The sequence below is a fragment of the Aquarana catesbeiana genome, linkage group LG06 (assembly GCF_042186555.1).
Source record: "Aquarana catesbeiana isolate 2022-GZ linkage group LG06, ASM4218655v1, whole genome shotgun sequence".
In the NCBI taxonomy this organism is placed as follows: domain Eukaryota; kingdom Metazoa; phylum Chordata; class Amphibia; order Anura; family Ranidae; genus Aquarana; species Aquarana catesbeiana.
Window position 1 is genome coordinate 64,746,895 of NC_133329.1, and position 16,924 is coordinate 64,763,818.

At 42.3% G+C, this 16,924-nt stretch overlaps 1 protein-coding gene across 1 annotated transcript in view; it reads left to right on the plus strand.

Annotated features, from left to right (window-relative positions):
• LOC141147976 (uncharacterized) overlaps positions 1-11,793 on the plus strand; it is a 488,999-nt gene extending 477,206 nt beyond the window's left edge. The window contains exons 21-22 of the mRNA XM_073635132.1: positions 11,108-11,488; positions 11,786-11,793. Of these exons, the coding sequence (XP_073491233.1) occupies positions 11,108-11,488; positions 11,786-11,793 (389 nt within the window). The remainder of the gene's footprint in view (positions 1-11,107; positions 11,489-11,785) is intronic.
• The last annotated feature ends 5,131 nt before the right edge of the window (positions 11,794-16,924 follow it).

The window sequence follows — 16,924 nt, forward strand, 5'->3', positions numbered from 1 at the left end:
CGATCGTCTGTACCAATTCCAACGCACAATATGCCTACGCATGCTCAGAAACAATTTGCCGCATGCAAATTTGAACTTCATTTTCTAGGCTCGTCGTAGTGTTGTAAGTCACCGCGTTCTTGGCGGTCGAAAGTTCAGAGAACTTTTGTGGGACGGTGTGTAAGAAATCAGGAGACAGCAGCACGGGGGGCACTGCACATTAATAAGTCATGTTCTTATACTTTGTACTCTTATGCCCGTACACATGAGCGGAATTTCCATCGGAAAAATCTTGGATGGTTTTTCCGACGGAATTCCGCTCAAGCTTGCCTTGCATACACACCGTCCCACAGAAGTTCTCTGAACTTTCGACCGTCAAGAACGCGGTGACTTACAACACTACGACGAGCCTAGAAAATGAAGTTCAAATTTGCATGCGGCAAATTGTTTCCGAGCATGCGTAGGAATTTTGTGCGTTGGAATTGGTACAGACGATCGGAATTTCCAATCATGTTAGTGTCCCATAGACTTTAACGGTGTTCCGGCTGCTTTCGAATTTTCACCGAACACCGCATATTGTTCGGTGTTCGCCGAACATCCGAACAACCAAAGTTCGGCCCGAACTTATGCTCGGGCCGAACCATTCTCCCATCCCTAGTCGCAGGTAAGAGGTTAAAAAAAAAAAATAGGTCAAAGCTGAGTACTTCTTTACCCCTTGGAGCCCAGCCCTTAAAGCGGGGGTCCACCTATCTATCGTTTTTTTTTTTTTTAGTTCATTCACAAACTTTTCTTCTCAGCATTACATACTCACATATTGTGTGTAATATGCCTGCCTGTGTCAGATTTCGTCGGAAAGAATAACTTATTATTCACTGCAGGCGGTTTCCATCTTCTTTGTGGGCATTTGAAGCCCACAAGCATTTATTTCCTGGATGTGGTGAATGCTGTGCTCCCAGCATACACCGCTCTTTCCCGCACATGCTCAGTGGCATCCTGGGAAGCCTGAGACTAGCTCCCAGGAGTCTGGGAGAGGCTAGAAACATGCCTACTCCCACGGGAGGAGAACCAGGAAGTGCAAAGAAGAATAGAAAAATAAAAAGTAATTACGGCGATTTAAATTTTTTTAAACGGCATGTCAGCATCTAGGCAAGGAAGAGAATACATACAGATATTGTTCAAAATTTGGGTGGAACCCCGCTTTAAGGTTTAGGATGCTGAGAGGCGGGGTGGGTTTTATGATCATGTGACTGCCGTGATTGGCTGCTTGGGTTCGGGAGCTTTCCGTTAGCCGCTGGTAACTGGGTTAGGCGTGCACTCTGTGCCTCTGTGTGCATTTGCACAAATGCATGTAAATATGCGGCTGCTCGGCACCAAGGCCCACCCACCGAGAGGCCAGGGCCAAGAGGTAAAGATAACAAAAATAATACATACATTTTTGGGAGGCAAACAAAGCTTATACACTAAATTCTTTTTCTGTGACATTGAAAGAAATAACAAAGCACATGAAAAACAAAATGGTGAGAATTGATTAAAAAAAAAAGAAGATAAGATAAGTAAAAAAAAGTTTTTTCTATTGTAATCAGTGCTAAAAAAAGTAGTTTTGCTGTACATAATAGTATACATTTTATTCTACAATCTGTCCCATTTAAAATGATGCTAAAATTATGTTTCTTCTACAAAGCTTGACAAAGTTATTTGCATGTTCTGTTTATATGACACTGAAAAAAAAAAATAACAAAAAAAAATGCAAAAAGCAATGATGGTAAAAATATGAAGTAAAAAAAAAAAAAAAAAAAAGTTAGAAAAAAGTAATAAATAAGACATTGAGAAAAAAGTCAGCAGGAAAATAACAGCAAAGAAGGAAGGTGAGGAAGCAGTTAAAGTGGATGTAAACCCCAATTTTTTTTTTTTATGTCATAATGTAGATTATAAGATTTTCTATCATTTGAGCCCAGTCTTGCCACAAAGAGATAATCCATCTCTGAGCAATCCTCTTTTATTGTTCGGGTGAGATAAATCTTGACAAACAGAGAAAAACTTCAAATCCTCCCCCTTGCTGTGAGTGACAGGTGATTTACATATCTCGTGCACTAGCCTAAGACATGCATTATTTTTAAATTCCCACCCCCACTCCTTTCTTCAGCAGCTCTGCAAGGATTGGCTGTTCCACACCTCAGCATGATTTGGAATGCTGAAGTCATGTGGTTACTTTCCTGTCTTCTCACTGGATGTTAGAGATCATAGCAGAAGTTCAGTGTTAGAAATACACAGGAGAAAATGCATATTGACAAGGCGAGTGTAGAGGTGGGCGGGGAGTCTACTGACATCACGACTTCACCCACCGAGCTCCAGACAACAGACCCGCCCACAGAATATGCAGTTTTTTGGTGTCTAATAACAGACAGAGGGGAGACATTTGACAGGTAAAGATACATGCAGGAGACATGTATATCCTTATAGATAACCCCTATGGCAGTAGTTTAGAAAGGATGACATTGGGTTTACATCCACTTTAATTACTGTAGACTGATTAGGGTCAACTAAAGGTTTATACATTTTATTGAAAAAAATTGACAACAATACATCACTACATTGTATTTACTCCCAGATGTTTTACAATTGTTGTTTTACACATTAGAAGCTGCATTTTGACAGCCACTCCTGCTGTTTAATACAAAGCAAATCCTGGTTGCCATTTTGACAGCCGGTAATAGCTGTAGGAGGAGCAGCGGCAGGTGGAGAGGAACTGGAAATAAGCAATGCATTCTAGAAACGTATTAGGATATATCTTTTAGGTTCAAAATGCTTGAGTGGTTAAGAAAAAGTCAGAAGTGGCATCTGCGGGAGGCACAAGCAGTCCTGAAAGCAAGGAAATGTTCAGAACAGTAAACAGATTGGGGGAATATATTGCTGGCCAGAACCATCCAAAACCCGGGAAGGGTAATACTTTGTACTTTGTTTACCTTCTTAATTATCACTTTATCCACTTGACCTCTGGAAGATTTACCCCCCTTAATGACCAGGCCATTTTTTTTTTTTTGCGATATGGCACTGCGTTGTTTTAACTGCCAATTGCGCGGTCGTGCTACACTGTACCCAAATACATTTTTTTCTCACAAATAGAGCTTTCTTTTGGTGGTCTTTGATCACCTCTACATTATTTATTTTCTTGCACTATAAACAAAAAAAGACCGACAATTTTGAAAAAATAATAATAATTTTTTTACTTTCTGCTATAAAACCAATAAAAAAAAAAACATTTAAAAAAATCTAATTTCTTCATCAATTTAGGCCAATATGTATTCTGCTACATATTTTTCGTTAAAAAATCCTAGCGTTGGGGCGTGGCCAAGATGGCAACCTGAAAGGAAGCAGGTTTCAGAGCTCTGCTGGAGATCCGTTACAAATCCTTTCTCCTGGTGGGTTTTGTCCACTATAAAGTGGATAGAACAACTCCGGATGCCATACAGGACAAGATATAAGGGAAAGAAGCTTCGTTTTCCAGCAGAAGTGGGAAAAACAGTCCCACAGGAGACTCCCCACGTGCAGGCCTCTCCTGGCCGTGCAAGGAACATGGCGTCCCAAACAGACATGGAGGAGCACTCTGACGCGCAGAGACTCGGCTTCCAAGAGGTGATGGCTGCAATAGCATCATGTCAAACAGCTCTGACCAACAAAATTGAGGCCGTCCAACTTGATGTCAGCCTCATTAGGCAGGACTTTGACAAGCTCCGTGCTCGGGTGTCGGAAGCGGAGCAACGCGTGGGGCTGACGGAGGATACGGTGACGGAGCACACAGCCTCGATCCGCACCTTACAAACGAAGGTCAGGGCGCTGGAATTTAAGGTCGACGACGCCGAGAACAGGAATAGGAGGAACAACCTCCGCCTCGTGGGTATGCCGGAGGGTACGGAGGGAAAGAACCCTACGACCTTTCTGGAGGGGATACTAAGAGAAATACTGCCGACGGCCCAGTTTTCGCCATACTTTACGGTGGAGCGCGCCCACAGGATCCCTCCAGTACCGGGACCACCGGGATCTAACCCCCGCACTCTGATCTTTCGGGTTCTCAATTTCAGAGACCGGGATGAAATACTCCGTGCAGCCCGCAGAGCCGGTGAGTTGAAATACCAAAATGCCACCTTGATGTTTTTCCCTGACTTTTCTTTGGAAACCCAAAAGTTACGCCGGTCCTTTGACCAAATTAAAGCGGGATTACGGGCGAGAAATATCAAGTATAGCATCCTTTTCCCAGCTAAGCTGAGGGTGCAAGATGGGGAAACAGTAAAATTCTTTACCGCGCCTCGTGATGCTGCCGCATGGTTGGACTCTCTACCTCCACAACGTTAAATGTAAGTTCAAACACACTACTGCACGATCGAACAACTAATGATATAATTGTGGTACTTTTACCTCTTTCAGTCCTTGAAGCAGGCTAACTATTGTGTCTTTTATATGGAATGAGACCCAGACTTTGATATATAATAGCTGTGATGCTGAAGACTACTGTGCAATGTGTTGTGTGGGGGTAATACTGGGACCACCCCTGTACTTGATGATTACCGGTTACTGGCTACAGCCCCACAATGCTGTTTAGAAGTTGAAACATGTTATATGGAATGGAGCAGTGGACAGTGTCTAATGTACCTTGTGATGCCGTTACATGTTCACATTCTTTGCCCGTGCTCTGCAAAGCTCAAACTCTGAGCCAGCTGGGCACACATGCACACAAACTATAACACCTCCCGAGTCTATAACTTTACAGAAGATCTATTTGGTTCTACACCGATGCGGTATTGACTTGGGTGTTTGACCCCCTGGTGAGGGGTATATCGGCTATCCGGAGAACACTATCCTCAATCACCAATGATTAGGTCAAGCGGAGGCACTGCAGCCAGGGAACTGAACCACTCTGATTCCAGTTATAGTGCACGTGACAACCCACTGGCTACCTACGTTGGTAGATATGATCCGGGAGATCTTAAATACGCTGATAATGTGGACAACAGATATCCCTGCGTATCGAGGAATAATTTGCCTTGATAGAACTGACGTGCAGTGTTAATGTACACAACTCTCACTTTTTCTTTCATTTTTCTCTTTATGTTCCTGTTTTTATAGAGATCATTTTGCAACTAAGATAAGTACCCCTGGGGGCTCCCAGGAGATAAGCTATGCATAATAACCAGCAACTCTGATGCCTTATTAGGTAACACCTCACGTTACAAGTGCTCGCCCTCTTTTACAAATAGATGTTGGGGGTTCAGGGTGTGAAACATCCTCGGTTCCGGAGGGGGATGTGGGGAGGGGGGGGGAGTTATCTGCCATTGCAGATTTTTGAAGTTGCAGTAATTGCAAGTTTTATAAAGGAGTGGCTTGATTGTAACTGGAATGTTATTGACATACGCATACCTGTACATGTAACCAATTCATGTGATGCCTCTTTAGGCTCAAGGGGGATAATATTATGGATGAGATGTCTGTATCTGGGGGGCTGGGGTGGGGGAGGGGGGGATGTGCGGATCCTGCTTATACAACTGAGAATGGGAGATGATGGCTGAAATATCTATTGTTTCCTGGAATGTTCGGGGTCTAAACTCAGCCACAAAGAGGTCACTGGTGTTTAAATACTTACAAAGGTACAATCCACATATTTGTATACTTCAGGAGACCCATTTGATAGGCAGACGTGTCCTAGGACTCCGGAGATCATGGGTGGGAACTCACCACCATTCCACCTATTCAAATTATGCCAGGGGTGTGAGCATTTTGATCCGCAGGTCCCTACCTCTACAGATTCTAGATGTTAAGATTGACCCGGAGGGCAGATATGTGATTATTAATACTTCACTTTATGATAGAGGATTGGTACTGGTAGGCCTATATCTCCCACCTCCAGCTGATGCACAATTGCTAAATGATATTATGCACTTAGTAATGAAATTTAATGTGCCTGAAGTCCTTATTTTTGGTGATTTTAACATGGTCCCATCACAGGATCTGGACAGGCTGCACGTGGTGACCCGTAATGTGACGACATTGGGGGGATGGGCTGACACATTTGATCTTACGGATGTGTGGCGTCACTTCCACCCAAATAAAAGAGAATATACATGTCACTTGGCCTCCTACCGAGCACTCTCACGTATAGACCTCATATATGCTTCATCCGGGGCTTTGCGGTGGGTGGGGGCAGTGGAGCACCTACCCCGTGGCATATCGGATCATGCCCCTGTCCACCTCAGGATCTCACTACTTAAATATCCCGGGTTTAGGTTGTGGCGCCTGTCCGGATTCTGGGCCAAGGATGATAGAGTCCAGGAGACAATGACAGAAAATATTTGCAACTTTTGGAATGAAAACGGCGATTTTGCTGATGCCAATGTGTTATGGGATACTTTCAAATCTAAAATAAGGGGGGATTATATTGCCCGTATATCCTCCTTGCAAAAAGAGGCCTCCAGGACTCAGGAGGTACTGGAGGAAAAGGCCGCTAGATGTGAGTCAAACTATATTCAATCCCCCAATGACAACAATTACTATTTATGGCAGAGCTCCCTACGTGAATTATCTTTGCATAATGTAGAACAGACCAAAAAATCCATGTTATATACCAAGCAAAAAATATTTGAGCATGGAAATAAAAATGGGCGTCTGTTGGCTTGGTTAGCAAGGAATCGTACGGCCTCCACCCACATAGCTAATATTAGGCGAACCGATGGACAATTACTGTCATCACCTGAGGAAATAAATGCTGAATTCCTGAAGTTTTTCAGGGAAGTATACACTTCTAGAGCCCAGTGTACGCTAGTGGAATTACAGGAATATTTAGATGCAATTCCTTTCCCGTCTCTCTCAGAGGAAAATAAAAATTTATTAGAGGGGGATTTCTCCCTGGAGGAGGTCCAAACTGCGATTGGTAATCTGCAGTGCGGGAAAACTCCGGGTGCGGACGGACTTCCCACAGAGTTCTATGCACAACATGTAGAAGTGCTTGCCCCTAGATTAAAGTCCCTCTTTTCTAGACTGGATCAGACAGGTGCTCTCCCAGAGTCTATGGCGGAAGCTATTATAGTTTTAATACCCAAACCTGGTAAGGACCCGCAGGAATGTGCATCCTTTAGACCAATATCTTTACTCAATGTCGACGCAAAAATTCTAGCAAAAATTCTAGCTAATCGACTGTCGTCGGTTATTTCCACCCTGGTCCATGTCGACCAAACAGGGTTTATGCCGGGCAAAAGTACCGACATAAATCTTAGACGCCTTTTTCTAAACCTTTCGTTCGATCATGGTACTGTGGGATCTCGGGTGGTTGCCTCTTTAGACGCCGAAAAGGCGTTTGATTCTGTAGAGTGGTTGTACCTCTGGGGAGTGTTGCAACACTTTGGGTTCGGACCCAGATTTATACGCTGGTTGCAATTACTCTACAGATCTCCCAAAGCTAGAGTACGCACTAATGACCGAGTGTCGGACGCTTTCTCTTTACACAGGGGTACCCGTCAGGGATGCCCTCTATCCCCTAGTTTATTTGCCCTGGCCCTGGAACCATTAGCGATTTTAATTCGTGAATCACAAGAAATTAAGGGAATTCGGATTGGTAACTTAGAAGAGAAAATATCCCTATATGCGGATGACGCGCTACTCTATCTAAATGATCCTGGACCCTCGTTATCTGCCGCTCTGGTGTTATTTGATAGATTTGGAGCGTTATCAGGCATCCGAATTAATTGGAACAAATCAGTCCTTTTTCCATTAGATGTTCAGTCCCAAGGTCCCCACAATCACACACCACTACAATGGGTTAGAGAGTTCAAGTATCTTGGGGTTAAGGTGGCTAGGGATCCTGCCCAGTATTTTGCACTGAACCTGCACCCGTTGCTTAAACTCCTAAGGGAGAAATGTCAGTCTTGGTCTGGACTCCCATTGAATTTATTAGGTCGCATAAGTATCCTCAAAATGATTATTCTACCTAAGTTTAATTATTTTTTCCGGAACAGTCCGATTTGGATACCACAGAGCTTTTTTCAAGAAATTGATAAATGCATCACCGCTTTTATATGGAACGGCTCCATACCCAGACTGGCAAAAACCACACTCCGAGCGCCGACACAACTGGGGGGACTGGCCCTCCCGGACTTCCGGGTGTATTACTGGGCAGCCATGTTGGTCACCGTATACTGGTGGTTTGCGGCGAACAAATCCAACGCGGCGGTTTGTGTTGAGGCAGCCTGGCTAGGCTCTCTTCGGGAACTGCAAAATTTAGCATATAGAGGAATGGGAGCATATAAAAACCTCCCCGCATCAACCAAGGCAACGTTAAAGGTATGGGTTGCAGCTAGACGTCGATTTCTCATAGCGGGTCAGTGGTCACCGGTTCAGCCTCTCTGGGGGAATCCCAATCTACCTCATTTTAGATCAATACCAGACCCCCAGGTGTGGGCAAGATTTGGCATTAAGGCACTAGGGGATATCATGCCCACTGGTGTACTGATGTCATTTTCGCAACTAGCAAGGAGATATGAGCTGCCTGGGTGGATGTTCTTCCGCTATGTTCAGCTGAGGCATGCGGCCAGGGCCCAGTTTCGGACGCAGCCTACTCTGAAATTGGATCCCGTGGAAAATCTACTGTCCTGTGAAGACCTAGCAAAGCCACTTTCGGCATTGTATGGTATTCTGCTTCCAATTAACAATACAAAGATGGATAAATTATGGGAACAGTGGAAGGCCGATATCCCATTGTTGGAAAGAGAGGATTGGGAGGATAGTCTTGAACAGGGACCTAAGCTGGTCATAGCTGCAGGAGATAAACTTATACAGACAAAATTCCTTCATAGGGTTTATTTTACCCCGGTTCGTATGTCTAGAATTTATCCAAATAGAGATCCAAAATGCCCCAGGTGTTTGATACATCCAGGATCATATTTACACATGTTTTGGGATTGTCCTAGGCTGTCAAAATTTTGGGAGGGAGTCTTTGATCACTTAAACGTCCGCTTGGACTTGAATGTTCCCGTGACACCTGAATTAGCCTTACTGGGTATACATGATGACGATCAGAGATCACATCACAGTAAATTGTTAATTTCATATCTGCTCTATTATGCTAAGAAGGAGATACTGTGTAAATGGACTTCCTCTATCCCCCCAGATGTAGCTACATGGGAAAATAAAGTAAATGCTGCTCTGCCACTATATAAACTGACGTACATTAACAGGGGATGCCCATGGAAATTCGACAAAGTTTGGTCAACATGGACATCTGTGTAGACAAGGAGACATGGTCAGTGGAGTGGAGGATGGACTGAATGACCTTTGCTTCCTTCCAGTGTTTATGGCTCCCGCTGTCTTCCCTCTCCTCTCCTTATAATCCCCTCCCCCCCCCCCCGGCTGTGTCCCCCACTGACTTCTCCCCTTTCCTGTCCCCTTTCCTGTTCTCTCCTCCCCTTAATACTATAATATTCAAATATGTCACCCCTGAACAGGGAATAATGAATATACTGTATTTGACAACGTCTGTGGTTTCGGATACCCTCTTCTCTTGATATTGGTTCATGGTATATACTTTGTGTGAATTCCTGACAAACATGTATTTAATATACTATTTTTCTTGTATGTAACAAAATGTGATTGCATATTATTGTAAATATGGATTCTACAATAAAGCACTCCTGGTTGTAAAAAAAAAAAAAAAAAATCCTAGCGTATATTGATTGGTTTGTGCAAAAGTTATAGCGTCTACAAACTATAGGCTATATTTATTTATTTAATAGTAATGGCAGCGATCAGCAACATTGCAGCGCACATTCTGACACCAACTCACATGTTTTGGGGACCAGTGACACTAATACAGTGTTCAGTGCAAAAAATATACACTGTCACTGTACTAATGACCTTTGCTGGGAAGAGGTTAACATCAGGGGCGATCAAAGGGTTAAATGTGTGCGTGACCAGTGCTTTATTATACTGTGTGAGGTGCTTTTACTAGGAGATGGATCGTAGTCCCTGCTTTGCAGAGACACATGATCAATACCTTCCCTCCTGTCAGAATCTGCCTTGTTTACATATGTAGACCACAATTCTGCCTCTCTGCTGGATGATCAGTGGGTGCCAGTGGACATCGAGTTTGCGGTACCCGCCGATTGGCTCCTGCTTTGTGTAATCACAGAGGGAGGGAGTCTTTGGTGGTGCACAGTCATGCCCGATACCCTGAAGTTCAGAACCATGTATAGGTGATCGATCCTGCGCAGGGCTGCCACCCTGTAGCAGTAAAACTGTTATAGGGTGGTCGGTAAGTGGTTATTTTCTATGTGTACAGCATATAACTACTATATTTTGTGCAAATGGTCTCTTAAAACTGAACTACTAGCAAGCAACTAATTACACAGTGGAATTAACATATGTGTAAGCTTTTTTTACCTACAATATTTATATATTGTGTGTGTGTGTGTGTGTATATATATATATATATATATATATATATATATATATATATACTCACGCACTCAAACACTTTCTTCATGTGTATGTAAACCCCAACAATGTACTTCTCTTATATTCTCTTATATTATGTTAAAACTAACACAATAAAAAGTTGGACTGTACATATACTTGTGAACGTATATACCGTATTTATTGGTGTATATAACACGCACCCCAATTTAGGAGGGAAGTTCCTGGTAAAAAAACTTTGTGTGCCCATCTGCAACCTGTTGTGCGCCCATCTGCCCCCTTAATGCAGCTCACCATATCTCAGATGAAATCACCAAGCCATCATCTGTTTCCCCGCTCTCAGTCGACAGTCACATACACAGTCCCGCCTCCGCCAACGGCATTGGACCAGCTCCTGTAATAGACAGGACACTGGTCCAATGCCGGTGGCGAAGGCGGAACTGTGTGTCGGAGAGCCGATTGGAGAGGGGACGACGGCTCGGTGATTTCCGGCAGCACTCATCCCCCTCCTTCCCCTTCCGAGGTAGTCTATCGGCATATAACACGCACCCTTGATTTTCCCCCTATGTTCAGGGGAAAAAAGTGCGTGTTATATGCCGATAAATACGGTAATTACATTAATGTGGTATTCTCATTTAGAATTACAATTAACATTTTCTGTTTTCCATTACTGCAGCAGAGATGCCGACCTTCAGTATTAACAACATATACGGTCCCCAGACATGGTACAATGGGGAAAAAGTCACTTTGTACTGTGGTGCCTCATACTTTACAGAGAACACCAAGGCCATATGGAGGGTGACAGAAGCAGATGGAACTCCTTATGATATATTAGAAACCCCATCAGGGGAAGAAACAAAAAGTGGTCTTCTGAATTCTGGATATGTGGCTCACAGAGAGAGAACTGAAAAATCTGATAAAGATCTACTAGATTTCACTTCCTCTCTGAACTTCACACCTTCCATCGTTAAACACGAAAAAGTCACCATAGTTTGTAAGATTGTGGATTCTGCTGAAAATATCAAGGAAAAGACCTTTCAACGCAATAATATTTTTGGTGAGATTTCCAACTGTTTTTTTTTTTTTTTTTAATTGTTTGTTTTGTTCCTACTTATTTTTATACTAAATTTTGTAAGTCTGGGGGTAAGCACATTACTGTAGAACTAGCTTGCAGCTTGGTATTGTCCTAAGTGTTTCCTCTTGGTTTTTATATATGTTTGAATGGGAGAGGTTGAGACAAGCATGGGTAGTCAAGCTTACAGTATCTCAGGGGAACCAAGGTTCCATGTAACCATAAGGTTCCTCCAGAGGTTGCTAGTGGTTTCTTGAGCAATGGGTAGTTTTTGTCTCTTAGATAAGTAAACACTAACACCAATGATTATTTTAGCCATGTGTAAGGGGGAATTCTTCCCACTGACCAATGTAAGGATCATTCCTCCCACTGACCACCAATGTAAGGAGCATTCTTCTCACTGACCAGCTGCTGCTTTTAAAATAGAAAAGCGGGAAGGGGGATGGTAAATATGTCATATTTACCAGCCCCTTATTTTTGCGAATCAACACAGTGATCCGTACTCATCACTCACTGCGTTCATTCATTAATGAAGCTTAATAAACTGTTAACTATTCAATTTGTGAACGAACAGGAGCCTCTGTACAGAGCTTTCTATTAATTCACTGCCCAGTGCAGCTGAGGCTGGAAAGAAAGGGATAGTAGCATCTGTGTCCTCAGTCCTTTTCTCTGTCTCAAAAGTGAGACATCAGGGGTATATTTAGCCCCCTGATATTTCACCAAACAGCATTGTGAAAAAAAAAAATTACAAAAAAAAATAATAAATAAATAAATAAATAAGGACTCCACCGCCTCATTACACACTGCCATTTAGTGGCAGCTCAGCACAAATCAAATTTTCAATGGTGTGCGGCACCCTTCATGCTACACCCCATCACATTACGTGTTTGGCAGGCATACGGTTGGGGGCAGAAAAATGCACCTTCGCCTGTGTAGACAAAAATTCTTGCAGTGGCCCTGGATATAGTAATTATTAGCAAGGGTTCCCTGTGACTAGAAAGTTATTTCAATGGTTCCTCCAAAGTAAAACATTTTGTTAAGACATAGTCCACAGTCCATCTTGGGAGTGAGCAAGAGAGTGTGGCTACATTCCTAAATACAGTGAGATCATGGAGAATGAACACAGCCACCATCTAACAGGAAGTCAGATCTCAGCAGCCCAAAAAAATTAAGATTGTGGATTTGGAAGAGGTTGAGAGCAATAGAAGGGAGTTTTCTGAGTTAAAGTACTCATAAAGCTAAAGGCAAATTTTTTTTTGTTTTGGATAGATTGGAGAGAAGTTAGAACCCCTATCGGTTTTTAATTGTGGTCTGTGTCCCCGTTAGGGAGATTCAGTCTTTTTATTTGTCCATTTTACCATATTACCAAGAGTGAATGTGAAGGAAAATCATAAGTGTTGGGTTGCCCCAAGTGTTGGGTTGCCATCAGATCCACTGGAGACACTAGTTCTGGTGACAACCAGGGATTTATTTCGTTTAGGGGACTTTCCTCTCACTTCCTGTTTTAGCTATGTGACTGGAAGTGATGGGAATTCTCCCCAATGGCACACAGATTTTGTACTCTATCATTACTCAATATAGAAAAAAAGTTTTTTGTCCTAAAACCTTAGTTAGCGGGAGCAAAACATACATTGTAAAGCTTTTATTTTTAAGCCTGTTTTCATTTAGCTACATAAAATGGATTTTTATATCATTTAGGAGCACTTTTAATATATGGATGTAGGTCAATGACAGATTTTAAAGGGGATGACCCAAACAGAGCACATAACTATTTCTAACAATTAGTATACTGTAAAGTTAAGGGAGGTCTGTTTTTTTAGTCCATGCAGTACTGAAGCTTGATGACCCTACATCAAAAAACAAAGTATAGTGGTATCTGCCCATATGTATCAAGTTTTAGGAAGACAATTGGAAAAGTGATTATATTGCACTGTGATTGGAATAATTTCTTGCTCTTTTTTTCTTCCAGCAAAGCCCACAGTGTCCGGACCTATAAAACTGTCTTTGACTGATTCTGAAGAGGTTTTGTGTTCCCTGGATATAGAAAAATTTTACCCTAGAAATATCCAGATCAAATGGAATGACACGGAGACTTCAGATCGTGGCAAAACATCTCAAAACGATGACAGAACATACACAATTAACAGTGAATATAAACTTCCTGGGAACTTCTTCAGTCATCCAGACTCTGTGGTGAGGGTGTCCTGGAAACACAACTCCATGGAGGACTGGGAGAGCAGAGAGATGTCTGTGCTGGATAAAGGTACCAAGAATGATCAGATCCAGAATTTACTAAATAGAAATGAACCGGGATTGTTAGTGAATAATTATGCAATCATATGAGAAGCTTTAGGATGAGCCAAACACCCCCCAGTTCGGTTCGCAGCAGAACATGCGAACAGGAAAAAAATTTGAACGCGCGAACACCGTAAAAAGTCTATGGGACGCGAACATGAAAAATCAAAAGTGCTAATTTTAAAGGCTTATATGCAAGTTATTTTTTTTTTTTTTACAGTAACATCCTAAAGGTTATATGGGAGTTTAATGAAAAGGTTTAAATTTACTTTAATTTAACAATAGTAAAGCATGCACATCTAAAATATAAATAACCTGATGATTAGTGAACTTACTTCTACTACCACCACCAAGAGAACTACTTTGAAACTACTTTGAATAAGTGACATTTTATGAGTTGTCAATTAATTCTTACAACTACATTTCATTGCCTTATGTCTTTTTTTTTTTTTTTAAGTTTAAAGTAAAGTTTATTGAAAAAAAATCAAGAAAATACATTAAGCAGGAGAAAAAAAATAAGAGCGTACAGCAATTACAAAGAGTGATTACAGCAGATCTTCATGTACCTTTTTCTTAAGAGTAAAAAGGAAAAAAACAATAATAAAATTAAAAATAAAGTAACCAGTCGCTATGGGCTTAGGAATTCTCGCCGCCAGAGCCCCTTCTGGGAACTAACTGCTCTGGAGAGCTTGGAATCCCCATGCCCACTTCGTTACCTAATGTGAGGAAATATTTAGAAGAAAGAGGCTAGCAAAAGGACAAAGAACATTAGAAAAGGGGAATTGTATCTAAATTACAGATGAATATTACAATAATATCATACTTAAACAATCTGTAAGTAATCAAGGAGGCGATCTGATGGATTAAACTCTCTCAAGGTAGAGTAAACCGTAGTCCATTAATCAGGACTATAACCAACTGTGTTTGATAAACAGGGGAAAACCCTGTCCCGGGATCTACCCTGAGAACAACTTTTAGGCTAATACCATGAATAATATAGAATACCGAGAGCCTGAAGAGATGATATGTAAATAAGAAGAAACTGAAGGGTGAAAGAAGAAAAGAAAGAGGAGGAGAGGAACAGAAGAGGTGAAGGGGGGGAGGGGGCCGAAGAAATTAGCTAAACGTAAAGAGTAAAGGGAAGGAAGTGCACAGGAGACCACCGGGAGAAGGAAGTTGGAGGCCGTCCAAGAAGGAACCACAATCATGACCTATCGTTTACACATACAGGGGATGTCCAATGAGGGTTGCCCAAGGTTCCCAGATAGTCTTGAATTTGTCTAGGGTATCCAGTATGGTATTGGATATCTTTTCTTGTAGCATAATCCAAGAAATTTTTTGTTTAGCCGCTCGGACAGACACTTTCGGTGATTTCCAGGACCGGGTTATAGTCATTTTAGCACCCAAGAGAATAAACTGAATCAACTTCTGGGTATGCTTGGATATTTTGGGAATGGGACCATTAAGTAGAGCAATAATTGGATCTTGTTTTAGTGCACAGCCGCATGTTCTGCGGATGAGGGAGAATATCTTATTCCAAAACATTCTGATTTTAGGGCATTCCCATAGTATGTGCAAAAGAGTGCCCCTGTGGTTGCAACCTGTATAACAAAGAGGTGATGTTTGCGGGTAGAATTTGGCTAGTCGTGAAGGTACCATATACCAGCGTGTAAGGGTTTTCAGACCCGCTTCATTTAAAGATGTGTTCACAATACCTCTGAAGGAGCGGGCAAAGTTAGAATGCCATGTGTCTAGTTCCCAGCTGAAGTCAAGGTCCCGCTCCCAGCTCGTCATGTATGCCGCTTTCTCTGTGGGTTCCGCTAGGGATGAATAAATGAGAGATATACCCCCTCTTGTGTCTAAGGCTGAAGCGCACCATTGTTCATAGGGTGTTACTGATAGGTGATTCTCACCACTCTTCCATAGCTGGTTCAAGAAATGTGATATTTGAAGAAACCTAAATTTTTCGTTTGAGGGCATTTCAAGTTTAGTAGTACAATATGTTAAAGTGAGGGGACCATTAGTGTTAAAGAATTGTCCAATCCTGTAGAGGCCTTTGTCTAGCCACCATTTAAAGGCTCGAATGTCTAAGCCAGGGGGAAAGTTGGGGTTCCTGAAGATATGTGCAAGTGGGTGCCAAGTAGAAATGAGGGGTGTTAGTTTATGGAGGGAGTCACAAAACTTCATGGAGTGAGACAGAGTGGGAGCTAGTATAGGGGGGCGTTTTTTGGGGATATTCCAAAGTAGAAAATCTAAGGTAAAATTAGGGACCGCCTCTCGTTCCATGTTCACCCAGTCTGGTTTGAATCCTTTCATGTAAATTGTGGAAAATTGACTTAACTGTGCTGCCTGATAGTACCACCATAGGTTAGGTACCCCTAGGCCTCCCTTCTTTCTGGGTCTAAATAACACCTCTTTAGAGAACCTGTGACCTTTTTTATCCCAAATAAAGCGAATGATAGCAGATTGTAAGCGTTGAACGTGCGATTTGGGGACCGGAATGGGTAGGGAGCGAAAGAGATATAGAATCCTAGGTAGAAGCGTCATTTTGACCGCGTTCACTTTGCCTAGCCATGAGAGTTTATAAAGCGACCACTGTGTCAGATCGTCAGTGAGCTTTTTGAACATAGGAAGAAAGTTATGTTTAAACATTAAGTCAATACTGGACGTGAGGTTGATGCCGAGATAAGGGATGGAGGTTGAATTCCACGAAAATGGAAATTTATTTCTTAAATTATTAACAATGTCCTGAGGGACGGAAACCTTGAGGGCGACTGATTTGGAGACATTTACTTTAAGACCGGAAGCTAGTTCAAAGTTGTGTAAAAGTTGGATTATGTTGGGGGTGGAAATTAAGGGGGATGTTATGAACAAGAGGACATCATCCGCAAATAAAGCGCTTTTGTGAGTAGAATGTCCGCACCGGACTCCATGAATGTCCGGATGATGTCTTATCGCGATGGCTAAGGATTCGATAGCCATCGTGAAGAGAAGGAGGGATAGGGGACATCCCTGCCTCGTTCCCTTCTGTATGGGGAATTTATCCGAGAGGTGTCCCTGTATTCTAACCTGTGCTTTAGGTTGGTGATATAGAGCTTCCAAAACATTAATAAAGTTTGGGCCAAG